Source organism: Oryzias latipes, chromosome 13 (assembly GCF_053564925.1).
Source record: "Oryzias latipes strain Hd-rR chromosome 13, Olatipes_Hd-rR_3.1".
Taxonomy (NCBI): Eukaryota; Metazoa; Chordata; class Actinopteri; order Beloniformes; family Adrianichthyidae; genus Oryzias; species Oryzias latipes.
The window spans coordinates 36,468,295-36,493,005 of record NC_136249.1 but is presented as its reverse complement, the minus strand read 5'-3'; the positions used below and the strand labels follow the sequence as shown (position 1 = coordinate 36,493,005).

The window sequence follows — 24,711 nt, the reverse complement described above, 5'->3', positions numbered from 1 at the left end:
GTATCCCCCTGCTTTTTGCAACACTATCCAACTCTGAAATTGTTGTTCTCTTATGTTATACTTTTCCCTGATTTCTCTATGATTATGAATATAAATAGGTGTATGTTTGCATACTGATAAGAATTTTTCTTCTTTTTGCTTCCTTTCCAATTATAGTATTCTCTTTTGTATTCGCCATATTTTGTAATTTTTATGTAAATGTTCTGGTATTGTTTTGTATTGTGTTCTATAAATAAATTAAAAAAAAAAAAAAAAAAGTTCCACCTCAACATGTTTCTCACCTTGATCCCCTGGATCCACCTGTTATCTATTTTTCAAGATATTTACAGTGTGAATTTCCTGTGTGTTTGAATTTACTATGTTTGGGAATGTCCCATGTGCGTGATTTTACCGTTTGTGTGAATTTACTGTGTGTGAATTTGCCATGTATGTAAATTTACCATTTGTGTGAATTCATGTGTTTTGCGTTTTTGTGCGTTTTTGTTTGCTTTGGTGTCTGTTAGTGTGTTCTTGTTTGTGTTTTCCTGTGTGTGTGTTTACTGTTTATGTGTGACTCTTAAACATTAGATTCCTTATTGCCGGTTCAAAAATAGAGTCACATTAAAGTTGTGTAGTCATCATGGTTGTTATAAAAGCTCCGGTTGTTTTTAGTAAATATGAACCAAACTTCCACACCGGTCCGTCCGGTCTGTCGGTATGTCTAGTCTAGAGCTTCACATTTTCATGGACCCCCGGTTTTCCGATCAGGCGCACACTGGGCAACTAAAGCCCTTGTGAGTGACGTCTAGGACCTCCTCCTCCGATACAGCATCAGGAATGGCGGACTACGACAACTACGACGACCGGGACCGGGCCTATGGCAGCTTCGGCGGCGGCAGAGGGTAAGCGGCGGCCGCGCGCGGCTGCTCAGATAAATCACGAGACCGGACAGCGGAGCGTTCGCGCGGCTGCCGTCGGGCCTAAACCGGCCCTCGCGACCTCCGAGGGAAGCCGCGCGCGTGAGGGTGGGCGGTCATGCTTACTGGCAAGCCTGAGGTCCCGGAGCTAGCAGGCTAACAACCCGAAGCGCTCGCGGTCTCGCCGGCAGATATACCGGAATTTCAGCGTTTCCCGCGGTGGCTGTTTGCGCGGTTCGGGCCGGAAACAGACAGGCAGCCCGCAAGGCCGCTTCACGAGTCTGCGGGACGCTCACGCTGCGCATCGTAGGGGATCACGAATCGATCCTTTGAGGAGATGTGGTCTGCGGGGTTCGTCTGACTCTGAGTCTGCGGGGTCGGTCTGAGTCTGCGGGGTTTGTTGAGTCTGTTGGGTCCGTCTGAGTCTGCGTGGTCGGTCTGAGTCTGGTCTGGCTCCTGCGGTCTGAGTCTTGTTCCGGTGTCACACGGTGGACAGGTGGTCCTCATGAAGGTCTGCGGGTCCTTCAGCCTTGTTTTAATCAAACAGTCGGATTCCCCTGCTGGTCCACACCAGTTCTAAGTGACCGGCCTCTGGTGTTCTGGTAGATCCTGGTAGATCTGTCCGGATCTTTGGAGTAGTTAGATCCAGGATCAGGTGATAGAAGGAGGTTTGCAGATGGTTCCGTTCTGTTCAGGAAGGTTCTGCTTTGGGACAAACATCCCGGTTCTGTTCGGTTCTCCTGCATGTTCTCTGGAGAAACAGCAGCTCCTGGCACCGATAGCTGGTCCTGGTTCTGGTTTGGTTCTGCTGTCTCCTCCTCTGCAGGCCTGTTCTTCTCCTCCAAACGCCTTCATGTTTCTTACTGTCATCTTCTGCTTTCATGCGTCTCACCCGTTCACCTGTCTGTGCCCCCCCCTCCCACAGGCCCCGTGGCGGCGGCGGCGGCGCCGGAGGCCCCCGGAAGCAGCAGAAGGAGCTGCCGTCGGATCCCCCGTTCACGGCCTTTGTGGGTAACCTGCCCTTCAACACGGTGCAGGGAGACATCGACATCATCTTCAAAGAGCTCAACATCCGCAGCGTCCGATTGGTCAGAGACAAAGAAACAGACAAGTTCAAAGGTCAGACTGGTTCGGTGTGTGGTTCCTTGTGGGGCTGCAGCGCTCAGATGTTCTGATAAGTGTGCCGGGTTTAGTCCGTCCTAAAGCTGCTACGAGTCTGAAGTTGGTTCTTGTGGCCCCGCCCCCTGACCCGCCCAGCAGGCCCATATTTGGATGATCTCCCACAAACGTCGTGGTCATCCCGATGAGCGGCACATCAAACGTGTCGCTGACGCTCTGTAACGGGAATCGCACCTTCGCCTTCTTCCAGACTGAAGCAGGCAAGATCTGTATGAGGAACGTGGACTGGAACGGGTCTAAATGTGAGGCTGCAGAACCGAGACAGAAACTCCATCAGTCCAAACGGACAGAACCCAGACTTTAACAAGGTCCAGTTTGGCCTAATTTAATCCGTCAGCTTCGGTTTTGGAGAACGATGGTGAACAGCTGAAGGGTTTTAGGGTTCTGTGGAGCAAAAGGGAAGATCCAGATTTAGGAATAGCTGCGTGGAAATCACCCTGGAGGTGTTTGCAGAACCAAACCAGAACCGAATCCGCCGAAGAACCGCATCAACTTCAGTCCCACTTCAGCGCCGTATCACCTGATTTTACCGACACAGGGATGACTAAACCGATAATGTGGGATGACTACACTATCCAGAATACCTAGAGGCAGCAGGGGATTGGTCAACACGAGATGGGTTGGTGGCGTTGGCGCCGCTCTTACCTCCTCCACATCCGTACCATCCGCACATTAGAAATCACCCACAGAAAACCGGATCCAGGTCAGTAAACAGAACCAGAATTCAGACGTGTGGAGCGCCGGATTATAGGAAGCACTTTTTGAGAAAATGAACGACCCAAAAAGTACGGTATGGGAGGATTAATCTGAAAAATTCCACCCAAATAGAGCAGATAAACATGTTGAACTCTGTCTACATGATACAAACGTATAGATACTAATATTAAGAATTTAGTTTATGTTGTTCTGGTTACCAATAGGTCAGCGCAGTGATACAGAACTTGCAGACTATGTGACCGGAACTACTTCTCCAGGTGTGCATTATCTCTTTTTAACGCACACCCAGCAGCCAATCAGAATTGAGTATTCATGGTTGAAGAAAGGGTTAATGGTCGACCCAGTGTCCGTTATCAGAAATTATACCACGGTCCGGGTGAATACTCGATTCTGATTGGCTGCTGGGTGTGCGTTAAAAGTGATAAACGCACGCCCCAAGAAGTAGTTCCGGTCACCTAGATTAAATGTTCTGTATCACTGCGCCAGCTTCTTTAAAACAACCTTTATCTTCATCGTCTGGAAAAAAACAAGCGGTAAAAGGAGAACTTTCTCTCTTAAATTATGCTTTATTCAACCCATCGGGACGATCAGCATATATATATATATATATATATATTGCTTTATTTTGCTGAATCTTGACTGCAGTGGTGGTGTGGCCACGTAACCACGTACACCACGTAACAAATAGTCAGCTTTTTTGAAAAAAGTGATCCAAATTGGGGGGAAAAACAGAATTAAGGACTAAAAACTAGTTACTGTTTATTTATTTTGTAAGTGACCATGGTATAAACGGGTTAACGGCCTTCGAATTGTGCATTATCACTTTTTAACACACTTCGCGGAAGCAACCGTCCGACGCAAAGGCTTCCACGGCGTGCGTTAACTTAAGCCTCATCTGGCGTTACCCCTCACACTTTCACTGCCGTCTCATTGGAATGAAGATTGTTTACGATCTCTAAATGAAAACGAGTTTCCAAAGACGGGTCATCCATTTAGCTTCCAAAACGTCCAGGGAGGCAGACGCTGTCCCATCTGCAGGGATGCTAACAGATAAACGAAGGTGTGGAAGTAAAAGAACCAGAACCTGAGGATCTGCCAGAGAAGAAGGTCCAAACACCAAGACAGTTCAAACCCAGAAACATTGTCAAAGTTCAGAAAATAAGTCCAGAGGAGATTGACTGACGAGGTCTCCAGCCAATCAGAACAGATGGTTTGAAAAAGCAGCAGACGGCAAAGGAAGAACTGTTTTGACAGGATCCTTACAGGGTTCAGATCAGGGCACGACTGCGGGGGGGGGGGGGGGGGGGGGGGTGGCGTTCTACGCGGGTCTCCATCGCGTGGCCAGATTGAAAGACTAACCAATCGCACCTGTGATATTGTTTAGCTGCTGTAGTTTGCCCACCCCTGGACTAAACTACAGTGCCTTTTATTCTGCCCCCTGGAACTTTTATCACATTTCAGGCTAAAAACATGAAGATCCAAAACTGTTTTCTGTGAAGAATCAACAAGTGGGACACAATCAAGAAGTGGAACCACAGGCTGTTGCTGTTGTATCCGGCTGCCGCTGTGGTTCCGGCTGCCGCTGTGGTTCCGGCTGCCGCTGTGGTTCCGGCTGCCGCTGTGGTTCCGGCTGCCGCTGTGGTTCCGGCTGCCGCTGTGGTTCCGGCTGCCGCTGTGGTTCCGGTTGCCGCTGTGGTTCCGGCTGTTGCTGTTGTATCCGGCTGCCGCTGTGGTTCCGGCTGCCGCTGTGGTTCCGGTTGCCGCTGTGGTTCCGGCTGTTGCTGTTGTATCCGGCTGTTGCTGTTGTATCCGGCTGCCGCTGTGGTTCCGGTTGCCGCTGTGGTTCCGGCTGCCGCTGTGGTTCCGGCTGTTGCTGTTGTATCCGGCTGTAGCTGTTGTATCCGGCTGCCGCTGTGGTTCCGGCTGCCGCTGTGGTTCCGGTTGCCGCTGTGGTTCCGGCTGCCGCTGTGGTTCCGGTTGCCGCTGTGGTTCCGGCTGCCGCTGTGGTTCCGGCTGTTGCTGTTGTATCCGGCTGTAGCTGTTGTATCCGGCTGCCGCTGTGGTTCCGGCTGCCGCTGTGGTTCCGGTTGCCGCTGTGGTTCCGGTTGCCGCTGTGGTTCCGGCTGTTGCTGTTGTATCCGGCTGTAGCTGTTGTATCCGGCTGTAGCTGTTGTATCCGGCTGTAGCTGTTGTATCCGGCTGCCGCTGTGGTTCCGGCTGCCGCTGTGGTTCCGGTTGCCGCTGTGGTTCCGGCTGCCGCTGTGGTTCCGGCTGTTGCTGTTGTATCCGGCTGTAGCTGTTGTATCCGACTGCCGCTGTGGTTCCGGCTGCCGCTGTGGTTCCGGTTGCCGCTGTGGTTCCGGCTGTTGCTGTTGTATCCGGCTGTTGCTGTGGTTCCGGCTGTGCGTCTCCTGGAGTTTGTCTCCATCAGTTTTCAATCAATCAAATCAATCAAATCTTTATTTGTATAGCACTTTCACATCTTCCAGACATCCAAAGTGCTGCACACGTATAACTACACTAAAACCATAGGTAAAATTCAAAGAAACACAGTAAAATGATAATAAAATCATCAATAAAAGAAAACACACAAAAAAAACAAAAAAAAAAAACTGTCTAATTATCATTCTCTCTGGTGTTAAAAGCCAATGTAAAAAGATGAGTTTTTAGCAGAGATTTAAAATCGCTTAAGGATCTGGCAGATCTCATAGACAGGGGGAGACGATTCCAGAGTTTGGGAGCAACCACTGAAAACGCTCTGTCCCCCTTGGTCACCAGTCGAGTCCTTGGAACCTCTAAGAGCATCTGGTCTACAGATCGCAGAGCTCTACGAGGACGATGGCTCTGCAGGAGCTCAGAAAGATAAGGAGGTGCCAGACCATTTAAACATTTAAAAACCAAGAGTAAGATTTTAAAATCAATTCTAAAAGAAACAGGCAGCCAGTGCAGAGAGCGCAGTATTGGTGTGATATGATCACGCCGTCTGGTCCCCGTCAGAAGTCGGGCAGCGGAGTTCTGGACCAGCTGAAGACGGTGGAGGAGAGACTGGTCGATCCCGGAATAAAGGGAGTTACAATAGTCCAGTCTGGCAAAGATGAATGCATGAACAACCCTTTCCAGGGTGTCATGGGGGAGATATGGCTTCACTTTACTGATTAATCTCAGATGATAAAAGCTGGACTGGACCACTGCACTAACTTGTTTGTCAAATTTAAAACGAAAATCTAAAGTGACCCCAAGATTCCTAATAAAAGACTGGTTAGAGTCTAATGACCCAATGGCACTGCTTTTTGTTTTGAAGGTTCCTCCTTAGAACAGCTGAAGCTCAGTGAGGTTGGATGGGAGAGCGTTTGTCAACAGCAGTTTCAGTTCTGTCCAGATTCTGTATGGATTCAGTTCTGGACTCTGGCTGTTCTAACACCTGGACATGTTTCTCTGTGAACTATTTTCTTTATGTTTTTGATCTTCGTCTTGTTGGGAGACAAATCTCCGTCCCCGTCTCAGGTCTTCTGCAGACTCCATCAGGTTTTCTTCCAGAATGCTCCTGGATTTGGTTCCATCCATCTTCACATCGATTCTAACCATCCTCCCTGTCCCAAAAGCAGGCCCAAACCATGATGCTGCCACCACCATGCTTGACAGTGGGGACGGTGTGTTCAGGTTTATGCTAAACAGAACGTTTTGCATTGTTGCCAAAAGTTGGATCTTGGTTTGATCTGAGCAGAGCTCCTTCTTCCACATTTTTGGTGTGTCTCCCAGGTGGCTTGTGGGTAACTTTAAACAACACTTTTATGGATATCTTTAAGAAATGGTTTTCTTCCTGCCATTCCTCCATAAAGGCAGATTTGTGCGGCATGTCCTGTGGTCAGACACTCCACCTCAGCTGTAGATCATGGTTCTCTGGGCAGCATCTCTGATCGTTTTCTCCTTGTTCGAGCTGAACGTTCAGACGGAAGTTCGGGTCTTTGTAGATTGAAAGGTTGAAAAGTTTAAGGGGGCAGATCCTGATGCTGTGATAATGTTCTGACGACCCACAGACCGCTTTGATGTCGGACCATGTTTTCCCGACCAGACGGAGTAAAAGTCGGAGACGCCTTTTCTGACCACCAAACATTTCATTGCAGCTTTAACACCACCCACCCACCCACCCACCCCCAGTCATCTGTCATACAGAACAGCCATCTGAACCCAGAACCCAACAGAACCACAGAACACATCTGTCAGGATAATAATCATTTGGAAAGTAAAAACTGTGCCTGGCAAGTAGATTCTTGTATTTACCAGCCACCTTCGTGTGTTGAGTTTGTGTTAAGTTTGTGTTGTGGTTCTGTCCAGTTGTGTTAAGTTTGTGTTGCGGTTCTGTCCAGTTGTGTTGATGAACGTGTGCATTCTTGTCTTCTTCAGGGTTCTGTTACGTGGAGTTTGAAGACCTGGAGTCTCTAAAAGAAGCTTTGACGTATGATGGAGCTGTGAGTATCTGCATCCATGACCTGCAGCTCGGCTCACCTGCAGCTCACCTGCAGCTCACCTGCAGCTCACCTGCTCTTTGCAGCTGTTGGGCGATCGCTCGCTGAGGGTGGACATCGCAGAGGGGCGGAGACAAGAGCGGGGGGCTGGAGGATTCGGCTTCAGGAAAGACGATGCCAGAGGTACACGCAGCGCTGTGTATGTTTGTGTGGTTGTCTCTGTGTGTGTGTGTGTGTCTCTGTGTGTGTGTGTCTGTCTTCAGTCCAGGGGTAGGTTGTGTAGCTCTTTGTGTGGCTCTTGCGGTGGCGGCGCTGGCTGCTTTCTTGCACTTGTCTCTTTCTAAACACTTTGTGTTTTGCTGTTGTGCGACACATGAAGTTGTCTGCCTTCACAGCTGCTGGAACAGAGCTCCTCCTTCACTCCCACTCTAACCCCTTGTCTAACCTGTCACAGGTGTGCAAAGCTGCTTTCCTAACGCCTCTTCTGATTGGCTGATAGCTGACTAACAGGCTCCTCCTCCACTTTTATTCCAGTAGGGGGTGCTGTTTGCTCCTTAGTCCTCCTCTCCTGCTTCCCTGCGCTGTCTGTCCTTCCTCTCCTCCTCCTCCTCCTCCTCTCCTGTTGGTGTTAAACTCCCGGTGTCGTCTGCAGGACGAGGAGGCTCTCGAGGAGCTCCCAGAGGAGGAGGAGGGCGGGACTCTCGAGAGGACTTCTACGACCAGCCGGGTGGAGGTGGGCTCAAAGGTTTCAGGTGTTCAGGTTGGACGGCGGTGTATAGTGGCCGGCCAATCAGAGAGCAGGATTACCAGGAACACCAGCTGTTCTGGCTCTAGAACATCCTCAAAGCTGCTCTGACAGAATGGAGACAAAGGTTGAAGAGTTTTGATTGTTCAAAGATAGTCTTAAAGCTCCGGGGTTAAAGGGTTAAACCAATAAACTCAGTTGTCGATATGAACTGTTGTCATGTGATCATACACACCCCATCACAGATCATAGAAGGTCATCAGATTCCAACAGGTGTCTGTTAACGAGTTTTTTAATCAGCTTCTAGAAAACGTATGACAATTCTTCTTCCTGTATGATTAGTTTATGGGATTAGACTGTCACTGTGTCGTCTGTGGATGTGTTTGTGTGTGTGTTTAAAATGTGGGGTGTGTGTGTGTGTATGGGGGTGGTGTGTGTGTTTAAAATGTGGGGTGTAGGAAGAAAGTGAAATCTGTGAAATATTGTTATTTATTCTTGGCAACATTGGCATTGATTTCAGATCCCGCCTAAACAATTTTAAATTTGATAGGGGTGGGGATGGGTGGGGCAAGTTGTGGGTGGGGTGTGTGCTTATGTGGGTGGGGTGTGTGCCGGTGGGGGTGGGGTGTGTGTGGGTGGGGTGTGTGCGTATGTGGGTGGGGTGTGGGGTGGGGTGTGTGCGTATGGGGGTGGGGTGTGGGGATGGGGTGTGTGCGTATGTGGGTGGGGTGTGGGGTGTGGGGATGGGGGTGGGGTGTGTGCGTATGTGGGTGGGGGGTGTGCGTATGTGGGTGGGGTGTGTGCCGGTGGGGGTGGGGTGTGTGCGTATGGGGGTGGGGTGTGTGCGTATGGGGGTGGGGTGTGGGGATGGGGGTGGGGTGTGTGCGTATGGGGGTGGGGTGTGTGCGTATGGGGGTGGGGTGTGGGGATGGGGGTGGGGTGTGTGCCGGTGGGGTGGGTGGGGTGTGGGCGTATGGGGGTGGGGTGTGGGCGTATGGGGGTGGGGGGGTGGGGTGTGTGCCGGTGGGGGTGGGGTGTGTGTGGGTGGGGTGTGGGCGTATGGGGGTGGGGTGTGGGCGTATGGGGGTGGGGTGTGGGGATGGGGGTGGGGTGTGTGGGGATGTGGGTGGGGTGTGTGCGTATGGGGGTGGGGTGTGTGCGTATGTGGGTGGGGTGTGGGGATGGGGGTGGGGTGGGGTGTGTGCGTATGTGGGTGGGGTGTGGGGATGGGGGTGGGGTGCGTGCGTATGGGGGTGGGGTGTGTGCGTATGTGGGTGGGGTGCGTGCGTATGGGGGTGGGGTGTGTGCGTATGGGGGTGGGGTGTGGGGTGTGGGTGGGGTGTGTGCGTATGTGGGTGGGGTGTGGGGTGTGGGGATGGGGGTGGGGTGGGGTGTGTGCGTATGTGGGTGGGGTGTGGGGATGGGGGTGGGGTGTGTGCGTATGTGGGTGGGGGGTGTGCGTATGTGGGTGGGGTGTGGGGATGTGGGTGGGGTGTGTGCGTATGGGGGTGGGGTGTGTGCGTATGTGGGTGGGGTGTGGGGATAGGGGTGGGGTGTGTGCGTATGTGGGTGGGGGGTGTGCGTATGTGGGTGGGCTGTGGGGATGGGGGTGGGGTGTGTGCGTATGGGGGTGGGGTGTGTGCGTATGTGGGTGGGGTGTGGGGTGTGGGGATGGGGGTGGGGTGGGGTGTGTGCGTATGTGGGTGGGGTGTGGGGATGGGGGTGGGGTGTGTGCGTATGTGGGTGGGGTGTGGGGTGTGGGGATGGGGGTGGGGTGTGTGCGTATGTGGGTGGGGGGTGGGTGTGCGTGTGTGTGTGAATCTATCGTCAACAAGGTGGATTTGTCACCTGCTGCCATTAGCTCCTCCCCTTTGTGTCCCACAGGTGGGGCGGCGCTCCCGGCTACCGCGGCCTCGTTAGTCTCGGTCGCCCCTTCCTCTGCAGCAGGGGGTGCCAGTCAGCCCATTGACCTCTCTCACCTGTGTGTCTGCAGGTTTCAGGGATGACGACTACATGGGTGGGCGGAGTCGAGGCGGCGGCAGCAGTCGTCCCAGCGACAGACGGGGGGGAGGCGTAGGAATGGGACGGTTCAGAGAAGGACCCCCTCCCCGTGGGGGGACAACAGACTTTAGGGAACCCTCTGAAGGTGACATCACTTCCTGTTGAATGAATCCAGTCTTTACGTTTCCTTTTCTACCTGAGGTGGCGCTAAAGACATTTCCGTTCTCACGCGGGTTCGTGCCGCCTGTTCGATTCCCGCCTGCACTGACGTGGTGACGTCTGTCTGTTTGCAGAGGAGCGAGCACAGCGGCCCCGGCTGCAGCTGAAGCCTCGAACCGTCTCGGAGCCGCTCAACCAGGTCGCCAATCCCAACTCTGCCATCTTTGGCGGAGCCAAGCCGCGAGAAGAGGTGAACCTCAGAGACGAACCCTGAGCCCAAAGGCTGCGTGGGGGGGGGGGGGGGGGGGGGGCTTTGAGCGCCGTGATGCAGGCGCCACATTGACCTTTTCTGTGTATTGGACAGACGGCGAGCAGACTTACCCCCCTCTCCCCCAGACAGATGTATTTCATGGGAAGGTCCAGGTCGTCCTCTGGTAAACCCGAGGACGACCTGGTAGCCCCGCCCCCTTTTCAGGTCCTTCAGCGGCCCCGCCCACGGGAAAGAACCTTTTTCTGTTTGTTGTCGCTCATCCGCAGCCCCGCCCCTTCGTCCTCATAGGTGCAGCGTCTGCTGTTTCCGTGGTGACCTCATCTCTGTCCGCCAACAGAGATTGAGACGGAAATGAGACTCCGCCCTTCCAGCAGCGCCATAAACCAAGGCTATGACGTCACACGCTTCCTGCTGCGTCATGCTAGCATGTTGGCGTCCGTGAAGGTTTTAAACGTGCCGTCTCATTTGTACGTTTTTCTACATCTGCAGTTCACAGATTCAGAAAAGATGTTTGTTAGCATGTTTGCGTGTTTTCGCTCTTTTCCGGGTTTAGTCACCAATCGCCAAGTAACGCCTGCAAAGGATTCTGGGATTGAATAAGGGTCTGTCCTTTCCTTCCTTTCATTAAAACTGGGAATCAGACCCTCGGCATTGCAGGTTCATGTGGGCGTGGTCTGGTGGTGCCTTTGAGGTCTTGAAGAAGGGTGGGAAATTTGAAGTTCAGAATTTGATGATTGTTTGAGGCGAGATCATGAAACCGTTCAGAACTCAGGTGGGGGGGTTCCTCTTGATCATTTGGAGCTCCGCCTCTCAGCCAGATAAAACACTGGGGTCTTTTTCATGGTGGGGGTTGAAGGGGCAGGATGGAAGGGGGAGTGCTTCCTGTTCCCATATAAGGACAAGAGTAAGGGAAGACCCTAATGTGTCGCTGAACTTACATTGCTGCTGTGTCCCCCCCCCCTCCTCTTCTTCCCCTGTGCTGTTTCTCCACACACCCCCATCCCCCTGGCCCCCCTCCCTCTGTCCTTACATGCAGCACTGACAGGCCTAAAGCGGGCGTGACGGCGGCGCGAGCACGTGGCGCTGCCGGCTCAGAAGATTTTTGGAAGGTTTTTGGTTGTTTCAGTGTGGATCAGACACCGACCCCCCCACCAGAACATTACTGAGAGGCCTGCAGAGTTCTCATTCTTCCTGTCCCATCAAGCTGGACCTTTGGTTTGTAGCTCCACCTGTAGCCCACGCTTCTTTGATATGCCTGCTGGTTCTGCGGGAACCGGGCCGGTCCGGGCTCGGGTCTGAGCGGGTCACGTTGGTTCCAGATGTTAACGGTGGAATTGTGTCTTAAACGGATGAAAACGATGTTTTTACCTCTTTTTGTTTGTTCCCCACTTTACTCATTGCAATAAAACTGATCATCTTCAAACCAGCACCCTGTCTCCTTTCAGGGGGGGCGGGGCTTCTGTGACGCCTCTAAGGGGGTGGGGGGTTCTGTGACCCCTCCTTAACCTTCCTAGGTTCTGCTTGTTTTTTATTCAGACGTGAAGAACAGACCAGTGACACCTGAAGGGAGAAGGCGGGGCCTCCTGCTGATCTGCATTAGCTCCGCCCACCACAGCATCAAAACAGTAATGTGGGTGGACCAAACTCCCCACACAAGCATAAACCGGACCGGGTCATGGGGGGGGGCTTTTGGGTTGGAGAAGGGACATGCTGGTCCGATCCTGCAGCTGACAGGAAGCAGAAACTTAAAATGTTCTGATGTTTCGGAATTGTAAAATCTGTTCCTGAGGTGATTTAAACGGATCAGAACCTTTTTGGGTCTGACCCGTCTCCAGCTCAAGAACTCTTCTGGAGTTTTCAGCGATGATCTTAAATGTTCTGGAACTGAAAACTTGATGCAAACATTAGCGCTCTCCAAAACCCTGAATGAGCGCAAGCGAGACGCTTATCCACAGCCGCTTTGGAGAGTTTGAACTCTTAAACAGAAACCATCACAGACAGAAATGATAGTGGATAACCTCAGCTTTCGGTTCCAGAAATGGAGGTATGTTTCAGGATATGTCAAGTTGCCATAGCAACTCATGCTCTGAACATAACCTGGTCTGGAGCAGGTTTAGTTGAAGGTTAGTTTGTTTTCAGAGAGGTGAAGCAGCATGGTGTGTCCATTTGAAGATGATTTAGTGGATGAAGAAGCTCAGATAATACTTTTTCCACCGTGAGAGGGTGATAAGACCACATATGGATGTTGGAAAGATGAACTTTATACTTTGGTCTAACTTAATTATTTGCTTCAGTTAAGATAAATCTTTTTTTAGTTAAGTCAGTTTAAACATAACACGTAGTTATCAGACAGTTATTTTACTTTCATTCAAATTAATACAATTAAGTAGGTGTGACTTTGGTGCTGCTGTTAGATCGGCACCGCAAGGAATTGTGGGATATCATTCCCTTTACCTGTCTGGATGGATTTGGGTTTAAGTGTGGCTTTGTGACCAAATGTGTTTAGTTGTTTAGCTGTTTTACTGTGTTTTGGTGAGTTATTTTACCCTGTTATGCTTATGTCTCTGCACCATGAGTGAGAGGGAGGGAGAGGATGATGAGTTTATATAGCACCACTACAATGCAACAGAATAATGATTACCTTGGAAAATTCCTTAATGAATAATTGCACTACTCACATGTTCAGTTGTTCTTTTTATTATTATATAAATGAGAATATCTGCTGGCTCAAACTTAAACATATGAGAGTTCAAGAATTATAATTAATTAAGATGGAAAAAAGATGAATTTAATTGGAGTAATATGACATTTAGTTAGATAAATACGTAACTTTGAGTTGTATTAACAATTACTGAGTTTTAGAGACGTAAGAAATTAGGTTGAATAAATTTAACTCAATTATTTGTTACCAATAAGTAATTCATTTACATTGGTAAAATATATATATATATATATATATATATATATATATATATGCGTCACAATGAAAATAGAAATAAGATCAGAAACTCGTGCATTTACTTTGTTCTTTTTCTCCAAGCAGAAACTCTTTCTTTTGCTGATGATGCAGCCGTGTTACTCTTTTGATGGACGTATAACCTTCATATGCCGTTATTAATCTCAGACTCCGCCTCACTGAAGTATAGCGCTCTCTTTTTTATTCACCCGTTTCCATGGTGACTCTGGAAATCGGTGATCCATTGAGAATGTCTTTATGTACCTGCTGTGCACGTGCATTAACCCAGGGTTACCAAGTGGAGCGTAATTACACTAACTCATATCCGGTCTTTAGGAACCGACATACCCAGAGTAAGCAAGTTCAGGCGGATTTCAGCCAGAGTTCAGGCTTAAAGTCAGGGGAGTTTAAACGGGCCTTCTGGAATACCCCCCTGGTCTGAAAGGTCAGAAGGTCAAGACAAAGAGTTGGAGGGTATTCCAGAAACCAAGATTACGTGTGTGTATGTTTGTGTACATATGTGTTTGTCTGTTCATGTGTGTGTTTATTTGTAAATGTGTTTGTGTACATGTGTGAGTCTTTGTGTACATGTGTGTGTGTGTTTGTGTACGTGCGTGTACATGTGTGTGTTTATCTGTACGTGTGTGTGTATGTGTGTTTGCATGTGTGTTTTTGAACGTGTTTGTGTACGTGTGTTTGTGTACGTGCGTTTGTACATGTGTGTTTATCTGTACGTGTGTGTGTTTGTGTACATGTTTTTGAACGTGTGTCTTTGTGTACATGTGTGTTTATCTGTACATATGTATGTGTTTGTGTACGTGTGTTTGTGTACGTGCGTTTGTACATGTGTGTTTATCTGTACGTGTGTGTGTTTGTGTACATGTGTGTGTTTGTGTACATGTTTTTGAACGTGTGTCTTTGTGTACATGTGTGTTTATCTGTACATATGTATGTGTTTGTGTACGTGTGTGTGGACGTGTGTCTTTGTGTACACGTGTGTACATGTTTTTTTATCTTTACGTGTGTGTTTGTGTACATATGTGTGTGTTTGTGTACTTGTGTGTGTTTGTGTACATGTGTTTTTGAACGTGTGTGTGTTTCTGTACATGTGCATGTGTTTGTGTACATGTGTTTGTGTACGTGTGTCTTTGTGTACACATGTGTACATGTGTGTTTATCTGTACGTGTGTGTTTGTGTACATATGTGTGTGTTTGTGTACATGTGTTTTTGAACGTGTGTGTGTTTCTGTGCATGTGTTTGTGCACATATGTGTGTTTGTGTACGTGTGTCTTTGTGTACAAATGTGTACATGTGTGTTTATCTGTACGTGTGTGTTTGTGTACGTGTGTTTTTGAACATGTGTTTGTGTACATATGTGTCTGTGTACATGTGTGTGTGTGTGTGTGTGAACGTGTGTGTGTTTGTGTACATGTGCGTGTCTGGGTACCACATCCAGACTCTGACAGGTAAGTTTCTTTCTTTTAATTTTGGGGGTGGAGGTGGGCAGTAGGAACTACCCCCACTCCCCGGGCGCGCGCTCCAAACTTTTCCCTGTCACGTTTTTTTTGTGGTATGAGGTCACTTCCTGCCTGGCAACAGGGGGGTATTCCAGGAAGCATGTTTAAACTAGCCTGACTTTAAGCCTGAACTCTGGCTGAAATCCGCCTGAACTTGCTTACTCTGGGTATGTCCGTTCCAACAGACCGGATGAGTCAGTGTAATTACGCTCGACTTGGTAACCCTGGGTTAACGCACGGTACATAAAGAGATTCTCAATAGATCGCCGATTTCTGGAGTCACCATGGAAACGCGTGGAGCAAAAAAAAAAAGAAAACGCGACACTTGAGACGGTGTGGGTACCGAACATCCGGCAACCCGAGAACATCCGGTACCCACAACGGCGGATAGAAATTATAAGTCCATCAAAAAAGTAACACGGCTGAAAGATAATTTAGTTAAATTTATTCAAACTCAATAATTGTTTATACAACTCAAATTTACGTATTTATCTAACTAAATGTCACATTACTTCATTAATCTTTTTTCCATCTTAATTACTTATATTTCTTGAACTTTCATATGTCTAAGTTTGAGCCGGCAGATATGCTCATTTTTATAACAATAAAAAGAACGGAAAAAAATGCACAGAGTGCAAAAATTCATCACAGAATATTCCATCAATGTCATAACAGGTTTGGGTGGTAGAGGTGCTATATAAACTCATCATCCTCTCCTTTACTCTCACTCATGGTGCAGAGACTTAAGCATAGTAGGACAAAATAGCTCGGCCAAACACGGTGAAACACGGTAAAACAGCTATACAACTAAACACATTTTGTAAAAACAAACCACACTTAAACCCAAATCCGTCCAGACAGGTAAAGGGAATGATATCCCAGAATCCCTTGCGGTGCCGATCTAACAGCAGCACCAAAGTTACACCTACTTAATTGAATTAATTTGAATGAAAGGAAAATAACTGTCTGAAAACTATGTGTTATTTTTAAGGTGACCTAACAAAAAAATGATTTATCTTAACTGAAGCAAATAATTAAGTTAGATCAAAGTAAAAAAGTTTCTTTCCAACATCCATATGTGGTCTTATCACCCTCTCATGGTGGAAAAAGTATTATCTGAGCTTCTTCATCCACTAAATCATCTTCAAATGGACACGCCATGCTGCTTCACCTCTCTGAAAACAAACTAACCTTCAACTAAACCTGCTCCAGACCAGGTTATGTTCAGAGCATGAGTTGCCATGGTAACTTGACCTACCCTGAAACATACGTCTGTTTCTGGAACCGAAAGCTGAGGTTATCCACTTCCTTAGCCTCAAACTTATCGTGGGAGCTAGCATAACCTGCTTCCTGGAATACCCCCCAGATGACCGACGACTGGACCGGGAAGTGTGTGTGTGTGTGGGGGGGGTCTTACCTTCAGCCCCTGACCCTCACCTGCCCTCCCCCCACCCCAGAAAAATGTAGTTGGTGACTGCTCGATCAACACCTGTCAGTGACGTCAGCGCGTGTACCGGTAAAGTTTGTTTTCCCCACTTTCATGTTCACGCGCTATGTTGAGGCGCGCGCGCGTCAGAGCTCTTCCTGGTTTTACTCCCTTGCTCGTTCACCAACCGCGCGAGGACTCGTGAACCCGCAGCTCGGAGCTGTTCGATCCCCGGCTAGCCGTTTATCAGCGGGACCGGTCTGTCACCGGCAGGTAAGTCGGTTCGTGTCGCGCTGGTCCGGGTCGGGGGGAATTGGCCTGGCGTCACTTCCGGTTCTGTTGGGACATAGTTAGTCTGTTCTTGTGGGGTTTTGGAACTTCGGGACCAACCGCTGTTAGCTTAGCCGGTAGCTCTTAGCATCTGCGGTACTTTCCAGACTCGTCTGTCCGAACTCCGACCATCGACGGACGGGTCACGGTTTCCTGGGTCCCAGTAACGGAGCCCCGCTAACAGAACGGGGTCGGTTCCGGAACCTTTATACAAACGCGCGGGAGTTTTTGTCCGCTCTCTTTGAACTTGTTTGACGCGAAAAGTGAACTTTGTTGTTGTCCCTGAAGAGTTCTGCCGCGGGAAACGGGAGGCCGAATTCAGCCGAACTTTTCCCGAAGGTTCCGGAAAGTCCGGTGAGTAACAGGTCACTGGGTGTAGCGTTGAGGTTCTGGGTCAGATGATCAATTTGGGAGGGGAAAGAAAGATCTAAAGGGTTCTAGTGAAATACTTTCTTTGAGGAACCCGGATGTTAATGTTTACATCATCAGAACCGATCCAGTCTCACAGACTGTTCTGGTTTAAGCCCCAGAAAACCCAAGTCCCGAACCTGAAAGAGAAACAGATGTTGTCAGGAGGTTCTGGTTCTGGTGCATCAAACAGAAAGTGCTGAACTTTGAATTGTGGGCAAAAAGTCCAGCTTCTGTTTTTGGAAACTTGTGGATTTGAAGTGAAAGCATCAGAACGTGGTCTCCTTCAGGAGGAGGTCCTCAGGACGTGGGTGGGCGGAGCCATCTCGGGTCTGGATCCCAGAACCCGGTTTGGATCATCAACAGGCTGATTTGAGGTGAACTCGGGTCTATGGGTGTAAAGGAGGATCTGGGTTCAAAAACTGTTCGTGGGTGACACCACTCTCGAACCGGAGTGCCGGCCAGAACACTACTTCAAGGCCTGGATGAGGCTGTTTCTGTTAGTTGGTGCGTGGAACAAATGACAGCAGGCAGGAGGTTGGCTTCAATAACTGTAATCCACACTTCAGGCTTTACATCCTTTGGTTTGACATACAGAGGCAGGTACATTTCCATAGGTGGATGAACACAGGTAGGTGTGTGGTCTCTAGTAAACACAAATATAAACTCAATATGCAGTTTAAATCAAATGAAAAGAACAAAGAAGTCAGGAGCGCCCACGTGCGCTTTATGCTCATTATTGACTAATTAACGCGTATTTAGCTGTGCACTACGTAAACATGCTGAATATTTGAACCAAGTTACTCCAAGTAACATATATTAACATGAACTTACTTTGTCATCAACGCACACTAAACTTCCAAGAAAAACTTCTTCATTTCAACCTGCCACGCAGCGGCACTCTCACACGCACGGAGGAAAGCAGACAGGCAGGTGCCGTGCAGCAACACGATGACGTCATCACTCTTTTAATGAGCATGCGTCTAACTCTAAACAGAACTTAAAGGGACAGGAACGTATTTTAACCATAATTATCTGAGTCTTTTGTACAATGGGGTCGGATCTGCGTCACCTTTAGTTTCAAGTTCATGAAGCTGTAACTTCATAAAAACAAAATTCAGACGAGAAGCATCCAAAAAGCTCTTTTCTGACCCAACGGAAGAAGGAACCGGATCTGTGGGTTCTGGTGAAGTTCTTCATGAGGTTCAGAAAGGTCCTGATTGACCTTCTAGGGTCTGTCGATGCATTCGGGGTCTTACCGTGAGGAACCTGGAGGTGGTTCTGGTGGTGGGACGTACCACTCCACCGCGGGAGGGGGGTGTAATGCACAGTCCTTAGCAGTCTTCTGGTTGGACGCGGACTGGTCCCATGACGGTCAGTCGGTTCAGCATCCATGAACTGCAGAACCTCTTGGCAAGTTCTGATCCGGACAGAAACGGTCGTCACTAAACTTGAATAATCCGCGTCTGGAGCGTTTAAACCGATCTCAGGATTTCATCAGGACCCAAAACTCTAAAGCAGGCGGTTTAGCTGGTTGAGTCCAAGAACCAGGACCGGGACTTTCTTGTGGGTCAGAATGATGACTGTCTGAGAGGCTTGTGGGATGTTGTTGCAGCATGTTTGCGTCCTGCTGTAACTGGATGTGCGTGGACGCGGCGGATGGCGGCGCCACAGAAGACCAGGCCTACACTAACTCCGCCTTCAACAGCAGCCAGCCGCCCTCGCCGGAGCACAGCTGCGAGGCCTGCAAGGGCCGCTTTGACACGCACACCAAGAAGGTAAGGACGGCACCCACGGCTCCACTTCCAGGCTGAAGCTGCTCTAACAGCCAAACTGGAGCCGGGTCAGTTCACCACGTAGCCGCTAGGGGGCTTGTCCTCCATGTCCTCCACTCCTGGGGGCGGTTCCTCTGCATCCTCCTGCAGGACGCAGAGGAACCGCCCCCTCACGCCTGCTGGAGTTTCCCTCATGAACATTGAAAGACCCCCCCCCCCCCCCCAAAAAAAAAAACAAAAAAACAAAAACAAAACTGTTTTAATGGAGACTTAGAAGATATTTAGGGTCAAAACTTATTTTCTGAGTATTTATCGGATCAGAACCAGATGAAAACCCGCCCGTTTGACAGAGCTCAGGTTTGTGACGCAGCAGCGGAAATGGGCGGGGCCAAGGTCTCCCCGCTCCGCCCCTTCCTGATCCTCCACTGTCAAACAGATCCACAACCGTCTTTGTTTTCCCAGTCTGAGCTGGAATCCGGATCAGAACCGGACGGGTTTATAACTCCGCTAATGCTAATGTTATGTTGGGGGTGTGAGGGGCTGTAAGCTAGCGGTCCGGCGTGTCTACAACTCAGAGGTGAATTTCTGATGAAGTCCTGCCGCTCTGCAGAATCTAGGTCCTAAAGGGGGCGGGTTTTCAGATTTGAGCTCAAATCGGCGTGAGGGTCGTGAACAGACGGCGCCTGAAAACAGATCAGCGCTCTGCTGGACTCTGACAGAACCTCCTCTCACCTGTCTGCAGCACACCTGTGTCGACTGCAAGAAGAACTACTGCAACCGCTGCTCCGCCCAGATGGGGCCCCGGCCCCGCCTCTGTCACACCTGCCAGCATTTCTACGGGAAGCTGCTGGAGCGGGCGGAGCTTATGAAGCTCAAGGTGAAGGAGCTCCGGCATTACCTGCACCTTCACGAGGTCCCCACGCACCTGTGCAGAGAAAAGGTGGGTTCTTTTTGACAGTCAGCCAATCGGATGCGAGCGTCATCCTGGGGGGGCTTTACCGGGAAACACGGACACACATTCCCACCCTAACTACTAAAGACGATGTAGTGGCCTGGATTTTAAAAGCAGTTCAGACTAGGGTTGGGCGATGTCCCTAAATTGGCCGTTGACGATGTTTGCTGTCAACCATCGGGATGGACGATGGTATTGTCCGGGGGGGGGGTCTCGGAGCAGAGCCTGGACCGCCAGTACACAGCGGTTTGGGGCGGTTTGAGCTTCAAAGCAGAAATGTGGCTCAGTCCTTAGAAATCGTTCAATCACGTGGATTTGTGTTTCCAGTCGTGTCCCGACTAAATAAAGGCTGATGTTATTCCCACATGTTTACGTGCAGCCAGGATCATCCAAAGCTAATGCTGTTAGCCCGCGTTAGCATACTGCTAATTCTCAACAGAAAAAGCGCTGACCGCACGGAGTAAAATTAAAACGATGAGCGGACAGGCGCTTCATAATAATCGTAACGATATTAAAAGCACGTTTAGAAGATCGTCTCGTATATTACCGAGCTGACATGTTAATGTATATAGCCGCTCGGCGGAACTGATATCCTCCGCCTGCATTGAAATAAATTGGGGAATCCTTGGTGCAGAAAGCCGCTGGTTCGATACCCTGCTCTGGCATTTTTCACAAACATGTCTTTTTGTTATTGTGCTGTTTTCACTTTATTTAAGGTCAACTTTGATCGTTTCTTTATCTATTTATTTAACTTTCATTCAGAAATAAAGCATCAACCTGCAGTTTCTTCTGGAAATGCAGGGACGATTATTTATGATCCACTGTCTTCTGATGATAAAACGCTGTTTATTAAAAAAAATACATTTTTTGGCAGAAAGTGTTCCGATGCAATGCATTGTGGTCTATATTCTCTACTAGAGAGCACGGATGCTCACTGGCTCTGGATGTTGGAATTGTAGATTCTACAGCACTAGAAATGACAGACGCGCTCTAGAGTGAGTAGGGAAGGAATTCAGACACGTGTCTGGATGAGTTCTGCGGTCCAAACGGGTTTTCTGGTTCCGTCTGGAGAACCTGGTTCTGCCGAGGTCTCCTGCGGGTTTTAGATGTGATGTTCAGGACTGATCTCCTCCCTCAGGAGGAGCTGGTGGATCTGGTTCTGGGTCAGCAGTCCTCGCCTTCCAGCAGCTCCACCCCAGAGACCCCCATCACAGAAGCCCCCTCGATGACCTTTGACCCCCCTTTGATACCCCACACCTCCGCTGCCTTTGCAGCCGCGCCACCCTCCCCCCCAGAAGGGCAGTCTGCTGAGTCCGAAGTCCCGCCTCCTCTCGTAGAGACGGCGCCGCCCGAGCCCGACCCACAGGAGGACGACCAGGTAAGCCCGCGCAGCTCTGCGGGAGCGCGTCCTGCAGCCACTCAGTCCGTCTCTGCCTCCCCCCCGATTCAGGTCTGGGATGGCGATGAGGCGCCCGTGTGGGGTCGCCGGGCCTCCCTGTCGGACCTGAGCGGCCCGGAAGACATCGAGGCGCTGAGCGTGCGGCAGCTGAAGGAGATCCTGGCCAGGAACTTTGTGGACTACAAAGGCTGCTGTGAGAAGTGGGAGCTGATGGAGAGGGTGACCCGGCTGTACCAGGACCAGCAGAACCTGCTGGGTGAGTGCACTGCTGCGGCAGAACCCCTCTAGAAATCCTGTTGAGTCACGGAACCGGGTTCTGTCTAGTTAAGGTTCTGCAATGAGGAACATTAGCAGAACTGTTGTGGACCCGATCCCCAGCCCATGAGGTGGAGTTCTGGTGTTCTGGGAGCTTTGGCGGGCCGGTCCGTCTCAGAAGCCAAAACGGTTTGGAGATCTGAGCTGGAAAAAATGGACGTAGATAGAACTGCTGAGGCCACACCCCGCACGCCGCGGTCCCTCGGCCCGCCGTGTCAGGCCACTCCCCCCTCTGGTTCTGGGTCATGCAGGTGGGAGGCTTCGCTCACCTGGCTCAGCGATATGCTGGTCGTGATCAGAACCGGCCTCTGAGCTGAACGCTGGAAGCTGTTCTGGGTCAGAGAGAAAATCCAAACAGGACGTGGGTTTGGGGGCGGAGCTTGTGAACCAGAACTGAAGGACGAGGAGCTGATAGTGGGACACAGACATGCTGGATCCAGGTTTAGGGTTCAGTCTAAGTCCCTGTCCACCAGAACCCTCCATCCAATGCGGCGGGTTCTGGCTGTTGCTCTCTGGATGGTTGGACTGAACCGGGTCGTCGCTGATGTTCTTCTGCTTTGGTCTCGACCCGGAGCTTAAGAGCAGTCGGAAGTGCATTAATGATGAAGATGGCATGTGGGCGGAGCCACGTGAGGCCCTCTGGGGGTTTGGCACTCGTCTGACTGGAGTTCTGGTTCTGGTTCTGACTGACTTCTGTTTGTGTTTCAGAGGCGACCTCGGTCGGCACTGCAGGTGAGTTTCTCCTGGCGTTGTGGGTGCAGGTGATGATGATTGGATGATGACGGTGCGGTTCGCCCTCACAGACGCCATCACCGCTCTGGAGGACGGGCTGTGCAGGATCTGCATGGACTCCCCCATAGACTGCGTGCTGCTGGAGTGCGGTCACATGATCACCTGCGCCAAGTGCGGCAAACGGATGAGCGAGTGTCCCATCTGCCGCCAGTTCGTCGTCCGAGCCGTCCACGTCTTCCGGTCCTGAGACCAGGTAAGAAAGCGGACGCTCTGAGGTGCTGTCGGAAGGAGTGCTCACCTCCCTTCTCCTCCTCCGTGGGGCAGGAGACGCCTGCAGCAGACGCCAGCAGGAGAGGCCTGCTGGAGACGCCTGCTGGAGACGCCTGCAGCAGACACCAGCAGGAGAGGCCTGCAGGAGACGCCTGCTGGAGACGCCTGCAGCAGACGCCTGCTGGAGACGCCTGCAGCAGACGCCAGCAGGAGAGGCCTGCTGGAGACGCCTGCTGGAGACGCCTGCTGGAGACGCCTGCAGGAGACGCCTGCTGGAGACGCCTGCAGCAGACGCCAGCAGCAGACGCCTGCAGCAGACGCCAGCAGCAGACGCCAGCAGCAGACGCCTGCAGCAGACGCCTGCAGGAGACGCCTGCAGCAGACGCCTGCAGGAGACGCCTGCAGGAGAGGCCTGCAGCAGACGCCAGCAGGAGACGCCTGCTGGATACGCCAGCAGCAGACGCCTGCAGCAGACGCCTGCAGGAGACGCCTGCAGCAGACGCCTGCAGGAGAGGCCTGCAGCAGACGCCAGCAGGAGACGCCTGCTGGATACGCCAGCAGCAGACGCCTGCAGCAGACGCCTGCAGCAGACGCCTGCAGCAGACGCCTGCAGCAGACGCCTGCTGCTCCGGGGCTGGCGGCGCTGCTCCTCTGGTTCAGGTGTGAGGACCTGCTGCTGGACCGTGGCGCCTCCGTCCTCCTGCTCCTCCTTCCCTGGGAGGTTCTCCTCGTGTTCTCCCCACACACAGACTCCTCCGTGTGAGGTTCCTCTGGTTGTTCCATGTGTTTTGTCTCCTTCCTGAGAACGTTCTTACTTTAAAGTTTCCGCCTCAAGAATCATGAAGTGTTCCTCCTGACTGGACCGAGCTGCTCCAGCTCCTCTGCTGGGACCTCAGGCGCTCCTCAGACTGAAGATGAGGAGGCGTGACCTTCGGCTGCTGCTGTGGCGTGAAGCCCGGCTCCTGTTTGCACTATAGAGACTGGAGGTGGCGTCTGCATCTTCTGGGTGTCGGACTGTTTCTCTGCTGCGGTGACTCGCTGCACTTTGATTCCGTGCACAAACGTGCACAGGTGCTGACATTCTGTTTGTGGTCCGGGTCGGACCGATCAATCAACGCTTGTATTTTTGTAGACTCGTGCTCCACAGGACTGTAAAGGGACCGGTTCTGTGTTGTGAAGGTCCAGAGCTGCCTCCTCATCACTGTGAGACTTTTCTAAACTGTTTGATTTCTGTTAGATTTCTGAAAAGGTTTGCAATAAATAACTCTGGGATGCGCGTCCTCTTCATCCTGGCTCTGTCTCCTCATCCGGACTCAGCGGACCGGGCCCACGGATGTGTCTGCAGAACCTTTTCTCGTGAAATAACACTGAAATTCCACGATGAGCTCTAGCAGCGGTTCCTTGTTAGACGTTCTTGTGCCGCTTTTCACGTTTAAAGTTATAAACCGTTTGGGTTCTGCTCTTCAAAGGTTCTGTTCTGAAGTCCTGCTCATTTGAAGGTCAGAATCCTAGCAGGCCCATTGACTGTATCTGAGAACTGGACTGAGTGACTCCTCCCCCTGGCGTTCCAAACAGGAAGTGAAGTCTATAGAGAAATAAGCAGCTGTTGCTCGTTCTGTTGGTCAGGAGAACCGTTCTTTACCTGAAACCCTCAACATTTTCTTGATAATCCTCATTCTTTTCAGGACACTTTTTCTGTGGTTCAAGTTATAAACTGACCAATCAGATGCTTCAATAAAGTAGGCGGAGCCTTTTGGTCCCCATGTCCAACTTTTAAAATGATTGACAGATTCCATGTAGCCTGCTTTGAAATGGTAGTGGGTGTGGCCTTCCAGCAAGCTCACTTATGATTAGTGAGAGTGGTTGCTACGGAAACGATGACTTCAACTGACAGCGACCAATCACTGGTCACCAAGACGTCTGGCTCCAACATGGCGGCTCCATAGTGACTGAATTGACTTCATTCAGTTGGACCCGGAAGTAAACAGTTCTATGGATGACGTCACGCTGGCTCAGTCCAGTTCTGATACAGATGATGGTTCTAGACCTGAAAGAGAACATTAGTCCCAGTTCCCTCCAAACGTCTCTACTTTATGCAGAATATTTAAATTATTGATACAAAACGGTCAGAACCGGACAAAGAACTAAATGATGCTGCATTTTTCTATTAATCAATAAAAAGATAAAGATTATAAT

General features: G+C 50.4%; 2 protein-coding genes and 1 long non-coding RNA gene across 14 annotated transcripts; 2 read left to right on the top strand and 1 right to left on the bottom strand.

Moving 5' to 3' along the window:
* The first annotated feature begins 720 nt into the window (after window positions 1–720).
* eif4h (eukaryotic translation initiation factor 4h) lies at window positions 721–11,860 on the top strand. Of its 4 annotated transcripts, none has more exons than XM_023961676.2 (8): window positions 721–881; window positions 1,822–2,015; window positions 7,197–7,261; window positions 7,345–7,441; window positions 7,911–7,991; window positions 9,997–10,149; window positions 10,298–10,413; window positions 11,480–11,860. In XM_023961676.2, exons 1-8 carry the CDS (start codon window positions 817–819, stop codon window positions 11,483–11,485), a joined length of 777 nt encoding a protein of 258 aa, XP_023817444.1. In that variant the 5' UTR covers window positions 721–816; the 3' UTR covers window positions 11,486–11,860. The 4 variants fall into 4 exon arrangements, with proteins under 4 accessions (XP_023817444.1, XP_023817445.1, XP_023817446.1 ...); XM_023961677.2 differs by having other exon boundaries at window positions 11,471–11,860; XM_023961678.2 differs by lacking the exon at window positions 7,911–7,991.
* A 4,412-nt stretch (window positions 11,861–16,272) lies between these two features.
* Window positions 16,273–23,802, top strand: rffl (ring finger and FYVE-like domain containing E3 ubiquitin protein ligase). 9 transcript variants are annotated; one of them, XM_078929867.1, is made up of 10 exons: window positions 16,730–16,854; window positions 16,953–17,018; window positions 17,363–17,449; window positions 18,688–18,850; window positions 19,590–19,787; window positions 20,938–21,177; window positions 21,250–21,454; window positions 22,222–22,245; window positions 22,317–22,498; window positions 22,882–22,993. In XM_078929867.1, exons 4-9 carry the CDS (start codon window positions 18,689–18,691, stop codon window positions 22,490–22,492), a joined length of 1,005 nt encoding a protein of 334 aa, XP_078785993.1. In that variant the 5' UTR covers window positions 16,730–16,854; window positions 16,953–17,018; window positions 17,363–17,449; window position 18,688; the 3' UTR covers window positions 22,493–22,498; window positions 22,882–22,993. The 9 variants fall into 9 exon arrangements, with proteins under 9 accessions (XP_020557477.1, XP_020557481.1, XP_011471546.1 ...); XM_020701819.3 differs by lacking the exon at window positions 17,363–17,449; XM_020701818.3 differs by lacking the exons at window positions 16,730–16,854; window positions 16,953–17,018; window positions 17,363–17,449 and adding an exon at window positions 16,273–16,424.
* On the bottom strand, window positions 17,601–18,032 carry LOC144981651 (uncharacterized). Its single transcript, XR_013647224.1, has 2 exons — window positions 17,907–18,032; window positions 17,601–17,718 (listed from the first exon to the last, which is right to left on the bottom strand). It is a non-coding gene; the product is annotated as an uncharacterized LOC144981651 (long non-coding RNA).
* Window positions 23,803–24,711: the final 909 nt, after the last annotated feature.

Excerpts from the sequence above, each read along its gene's own strand:
- eif4h (XM_023961676.2), top strand. The coding sequence starts at position 817 with ATGGCGGACTACGACAACTACGACGACCGGGACCGGGCCTATGGCAGC. Across the intron at positions 7,442-7,910 it reads CAGGAAAGACGATGCCAGAG|GACGAGGAGGCTCTCGAGGA; the intron begins GTACACGCAGCG and ends TGTCGTCTGCAG. Across the intron at positions 10,150-10,297 it reads CTTTAGGGAACCCTCTGAAG|AGGAGCGAGCACAGCGGCCC; the intron begins GTGACATCACTT and ends GTCTGTTTGCAG.
- rffl (XM_020701822.3), top strand. The coding sequence starts at position 18,689 with ATGTTTGCGTCCTGCTGTAACTGGATGTGCGTGGACGCGGCGGATGGC. Across the intron at positions 19,788-20,937 it reads CGCACCTGTGCAGAGAAAAG|GAGGAGCTGGTGGATCTGGT; the intron begins GTGGGTTCTTTT and ends CTCCTCCCTCAG. Across the intron at positions 22,246-22,316 it reads GACCTCGGTCGGCACTGCAG|ACGCCATCACCGCTCTGGAG; the intron begins GTGAGTTTCTCC and ends TCGCCCTCACAG.